The sequence below is a fragment of the Cetorhinus maximus genome, chromosome 5, assembly GCF_964194155.1.
Source record: "Cetorhinus maximus chromosome 5, sCetMax3.hap1.1, whole genome shotgun sequence".
In the NCBI taxonomy this organism is placed as follows: domain Eukaryota; kingdom Metazoa; phylum Chordata; class Chondrichthyes; order Lamniformes; family Cetorhinidae; genus Cetorhinus; species Cetorhinus maximus.
In genome coordinates this window covers 122,762,835-122,768,974 of record NC_135883.1, presented here as the reverse complement: position 1 = coordinate 122,768,974, position 6,140 = coordinate 122,762,835, and the positions used below count along the sequence as shown (strand labels likewise).

The following is a 6,140-nucleotide window of genomic DNA, read 5'->3' as shown; positions in this document are numbered from 1 at the left end:
TAGAATGGACTGAGTATGATCAATGCTGTCCCCTATGAGGTTTAAAACTCATTATTCTGCCAATGTTTAGAGACAGATTGTTAGAGGAACATCATCAAGAGCACACAGGGATAGCCCGTATATAAGCAGTAGCAAGAAGCTATTTTTTGGCATCCAAAAGTAGATAGAGATATTGAAGAGTTGGTGAAAAGTTGTGAAGTATGTCTCAGAGTGAGAAATGATCCAATCAAGATTCCTTTCATTCCTTGAAACTGTTTCCAGAAAACAGTGGGAATGAGTACATGTTGATTTCTTTGAAGTGGTAGGGGAAGAGTACTTTGTTTTGATTGATAGCTATAGCAAGTGGAAAATTTTGATTTAGTGCCCAATACCACAAGTGCCAAAACTATTGAGGTTTTGAGAAGTTGGTTTGCACTTAATGGGTTGCAATAGGCATTGGTATCATTTAATGGTCCACAGATTACATCAGAAGATGGAATATTTCTGTGTATGGATGGAATCAAGCACACTCTAATACCAGCATATCACCCAGCATTGAATGGTGCTGCAGAAAGAAGTATACTGATTCTGAATAGGTCTTTGCAGAAGTATTTGCCAGGTGACAAGCTAGGCAGTAATTCACATGCTTTTCTTTGACACAGGCTAGATAGCTCCATTTCTCATCCAGAATAACCCCACAGCCTACAACAGGTTGCTCACGTTTCATGTTAGTGTTTAAACATGCTTCTAGGACAACATTTAGTTAACTTAACAAAAACAGAATTACCTGGAAAAACTCAGCAGGTCTGGCAGCATCGGCGGAGAAGAAATCAGTTAACGTTTCGAGCCTTCATGGCCCTTCGGCAGAACTGAAGCTTCAGTTCTGCCGAAGGGCCATGAAGGCTCGAAACGTTAACTGATTTCTTCTCCGCCGATGCTGCCAGACCTGCTGAGTTTTTCCAGGTAATTCTGTTTTTGTTTTGGATTTCCAGCATCCGCAGTAGCTTTTAGCTTTTTGTTTTTATCTTTAGTTAACTTAAGCCTGATGTCAATAGCAAAATGAGAGAAAAGCAAGACAATGTGACATAAAAGCACAAAATCCTGGAAAAACTCACCAGGCCTGGCAGCATCTGCGGAGAGAGAAACAGAGTTAACGTTTTGAGTCCGTGTGACTCTCCTTCAGCTCATGATCACGCGCGCTCGCACGGCGAACCTGGAAGTCGGAACGCTTCCAGATGCGGGACCTGCCATCAGCGTGCGAATGTAAAATTCAGCCCGTTATCTCTGTTTCCCTCTCCACAAATGCAGCTTGACCTGTTGAGTGTTTCCAGCATTTTCTGTTTTTATTTTCGATTTCCAGCATCCGCAGTATTTTGCTTTTATCCAAGACAAAGTTTCATGGTACATGCAGCATGAAGCTCAGAGAGCTCAGTGCTGGTTAGATCGTCATGGTGAAAAACCATCGAGGTGATAAGGAGAAGCATGTGTTGTCATGAAAACATGCCTTATGTCACATAATGATTTTTAATCCACCGACTAGAAACCCAAGCTGAACTTTTTAAAACAGGGACTGGCTCAAGCACACAGCCAAAGCTGGATACCCAATTTGCATCACTGTACCCTCCACATTCCAACCTACTGAGATGGAGACACCATACCTACAAAGACCCACCAAGGAGTGACCTCAGGAGAGTATGAGTGAGCCACACATCCTGACCCATTAGCAAGTCACCAAGGCAGTCACCTGGGATATTCAACCAGGGGTTCCTAGCTAAGAACTGATTAAGTCACAAGGGGGAATACACTAATAATGGCCATGTTTGAGTTACTGGGCGACAGTCATGTGGCAGGCTCACCCTTTCTGATTTTAAGCTTCTACTTTCTTTGCAGTAAGTGGACAAGCAACTGAAGCTAATGAGAGAAAACCCGAGTAAGGTTACTCCTCCCTCCCTGTCTCTCCAACCCAACTTACAAGCCTTTGAACCCTACTTGTTGACCGTGACCACCCAGGGATGCCCCTGCTGCACTCGGAGTCTGCTTGAAGGAAATCAACCCTGCACTACAGTCTCCAGTAGAACAGCCAAATCAGCCGTCTACATTTAAATCAATACGGCACCGGAAGGATTGGGACCACTGAGGGGAAGTCGCAAGGCCACCAACTTCAGCCTAAAGCCAGCCGAGTCCCCAGTCTCTGCAGACTGCATACCCTTTTATTTCTCTGGACTCTAATCAGCTAATCTATCTTTCCCCACTCTGTAATCTATTTATGTCTGTGTGTAGGAATTTTGGGTGTCTATGGCCAGCATCTTCTGGCTGGCGAGCGGGGGCGGGGCCTGCACGCAGATGCGTAAAATGACGCAGGTTGACGTCGGGCATGCGTCCCGACATCACCCCGCGTCACTTAGATTGTCAGTTCGGTGGGCGCGCATCCGAGTCGGCTGCATGCCCGCCGACCTGTCAACGACCTATTAAGGCCATTAAAAAACCAATTGAACTCATTAATGGGCCTGCCTGTCCAACCTTAAGGTGTTTTGAATGTATTTTTCAGTCAGTTCTGGGGTTTTACTTGGAGCTGGTGTACTTGGTCACCGCCTTTGTCCCTTCCAACACGGCGTGCTTGGCCAGTTCCCCGGGCAGCAGCAGGCGCACGGCGGTCTGGATCTCCCGAGAGCTGATGGCGCTGCGCTTGTTGTAATGGGCCAGGCGGGAAGCCTCACCCGCGATGCGCTCGAAAATATCGCTCACAAATGAGTCCATGATGCTCATGGCCTTAGAGGAGATGCCGGTGTCGGGGTGAACCTGCTTCATCACTTTGTAGATGTAGATGGCGTAACTCTCCTTCCTCGACTTTTGCCGTTTCTTGCCACCCTTCGCTACCAGTTTCTTTAAGGCTTTCTCGCCTCCCTTCTTGGGAGCTGGCTTTTTCTCATCAACCATCTTCAGTACACCAGCTCCAAGTAAAACCCCAACCTTAAGGTGGGCGGGCAGGCCGGGAGCCCTGGCGGGCTTGTGAAAAAACATGAAACCTCATCCACAGGCGGGATGAGGTTTCATGAGCGATTTTAAAAATGCAGACTATTTTACAATAAAAGCTATGGACATGTCCCAACTCATGTGACAGTGTCACATGAGGGGACATGGCAGGGAAATTTTTTTCTAATCGTTATTCAAAGTGTTAAATCGGAGCCGATCTCACTGAGGCAGCACTTTGCCTCAGGGAGATCTGTGCACTCTTTCGCGCATGCATGAAAAAGCGCACTCCCGGCAGAGGGAATCCCCCCTCCCGCCCGCAAAGGGAGCGCATAGCGCTTTCTGGTGCACATCACGCTGGGCAGGCCTTAATTGGCCCGCCCGCATAAAATGGCGGTGCACTCCCAACCGGGGGCGCCAATCGGAAGCCCGCCTGCTCCCGCACTTCCTCCTTGACAGGGGAACAATGTTGCCCTATGTGTGTGCAAATGTCAGGTGCATTTTATTATTTTACTTAGATTGGGTTAAGTACAATAAAGCTAACCTCTTTCTTTCCTAACGTTAAAAAAGCCTGTCCAGTTGGTTTTTTTGTGATCACAGCGCATGAATAGAGAAATACTCATTGATTTGGAAAGTATATTCTTTTCACGAAAACCCTGTTACAATCAAATGAGCCGTGGGAAAAGAGGGGAACCATTTGTCCTCTCCTCACCTGATTGTAGCAGTGTTCGGGGTTGTTCTGGTGAAGATTGGAGATAGACTCAGTCAGTGCCATGTAGATCATTTGCTTGAAACAGGAAATCTGACAAAGGGATAGCATGATAAACCCCCTGTGATCCAAAATGAAAGTCAGAAAGAAGATGAAAGTGACAAAGAAACTCATGTTTGCCAGTATCACAGGATCCACTGGTGCAGCAAAATGAGTCAGGGTCCTAAATTAATCAATCAATGTCACAGTCCCAACCATTAAATGTGTTGGTAGTTAAAGTCGAAGTTCAGGTTTCTCAGTCAGGGATATTGAGAGAGCACAGTCCAGCTAATGGAAATGAAAGAAGATATCCAATCAGAAAGGGAAAGAGGCCAGATAGGTTAATTGAAAGTATGTAGGAAGGAGGAATAAAATAGTCATTCTTTTCCTTATTTCTCGTCAAATGATATTTGTGTTAAATGCATAATGGTGTTATAGAAAAACAACTTTTTTTTACATGTAAATTACTCTGGTAATTTTGGTCATATTTATGTTTTAGTTGTGATTACAGTAAAACAAATATGCAGCCCAACGTGTTAAATTTCAGGTATTCTTGATGTTGGTTTGGTCATATTGTAACCTAAGAAATTATATACATTTACCATTTTACATTTTAATGTACAAGTTGTTCTTTTTAAGTGGGGAGATAGTGTAGTATATTGACATTGCTGAACATTTTGTTATACCGCCCTCTGCTTCCCTCTCTGTTGGGGAGGTGTAAATAAAGTTAGTTCAGTAATAGCTGCCTGCTGTATGCCCACATATTAATCTTTTCTTAGTGCAATATACAAGAGACAGATTTGACTTCCATGGTGAAAATGAGATGGTTAGGTCCAGGAAGCTCTTAAAGTGAAACAGGGCATTAGAAGAGTCATGGATGTAGAGGGGAAAAGACTGGACAAAGGAAGGAAAAATAGAACCCATATAGGAAGAAATCAGTTAAATGGGGCAGTAACCTGCTGAAATTATGGACCTACCAGGACAGTGCTATTTGTGGATTTTAGAAAGGAGGTAGGAGCAGGCTGTTGAGGAGTGGGGTCTGTGAGGCTGTGGAGGGAAGATCTCCTGAGCAGATGAGGTTAGTGACTGTCCTGGAAACATGTACATACGAAGCTACAAATTAGGAGCAGGAGTAGGCCGTTCGGCCCCTCAAGAATGCTCTGCCATTTGATAAGATCATGGCTGATCTGATTGATCTCAACTCTGCTTTCCTGTTTTCCTGGCTTTCCTGTCTACGTTGGCTTGTTCAGTGATGGGATCATGATCCAGGGGGTAGATAGGAGGAAGTGTCAGAGTTGTGTGAGGGACTAAGACCTCGTCCTGTATATTTTTCTTATAAAATGTATAGAGATATGTCATTGCTATCTCTAAAAATTTAAAACTGGACACAGAGCTAGAATGGTTGAATCTATGTCTGTTGTGACCCTTGCATAAAAGGAGCTACCTGGCACTATCGGAGAAACTCACATCTCATTCTCTCTGAAGATCCACTAACGACACATTGTTGGCTGCCCAGACCAAATTCAAAGAGAGCTATATAAAGTCCATCTGCATTTCATAACCCAGGCTGGCCAACAGGAGTTGATTTTTCTGCTAAGACAAAGGGCCCTGCAACATTCCCTTCAATTCTTAATGGTTGATCCCACAATCTTGAGGATCCAGACAAGGGATACACAGCCTTTGTCAAAGACAGTGGCAAGAGATGGGAGTCATGTGACATTTATCTCTAGTTTGTGAAACCAGTAATGTGGCCTTGCTGTACTGCAAACTCAGTCTGCCATTTTACCATCTAACTAGCAGCATCACAGACAAGAGCTCTTGGCCAGGTTGGACACTTGGCCCCAACTACACAGCTTCTACTGGAAATTCTGTACCATTGCCTACAAGACTGAATCATCTCTGCATGCCTATCTCATTGTGTGAAGTCAACACCACAGGAAAAGCGAATTAACCAGCGTCGGTTTTCAGCTCACAGACCTCTGTGAAGGAATACTTCATTGGACTTTGATTCTGGACTCTGGAACGCATGTGAAACAATATTTATTTTCTCTGTGGTCTCTGCACTGTAAATCTTTCTTTTCTCTATTCCTCTTTTACCAAATGAATGCACAGGAGGCAACATTGCGAGCCTCCTCCCGCATTTTGAATGTGTGCAAATAAACTAACCTTTTGAGTTCATCCTATCTCGAGTTCGCTGTGGGGCTTTTAATTGAAATTGGATTACACCAAAAACAAGGGGTTAGGAAGTATGCCACCACTTATAAAGGGGGAAGCAAATCAAAAACACCTTTCTGTTTACAGATGGTCAGAGGAGAAATTATGCCATTTAGATTAACACCCCCACCCCCTCCTCTTGTCTGTAACAGTTGGCATTCTGCCTCTGTTTGGTAGAGGTTGGTACACCAGGTAATAACCCTTGTCAGCAGTTTAATGATAAAGTTAG

General features: G+C 44.4%; 1 protein-coding gene across 1 annotated transcript; it reads right to left on the bottom strand.

Annotated features, from left to right (window-relative positions):
* Window positions 1-2,540: 2,540 nt before the first annotated feature.
* Window positions 2,541-2,916, bottom strand: LOC144681132 (histone H2B-like). Its single transcript, XM_078542861.1, has one exon. It carries the CDS (start codon window positions 2,914-2,916, stop codon window positions 2,542-2,544), a length of 375 nt encoding a protein of 124 aa, XP_078398987.1. The 3' UTR covers window position 2,541.
* Between the last annotated feature and the right edge of the window lie 3,224 nt (window positions 2,917-6,140).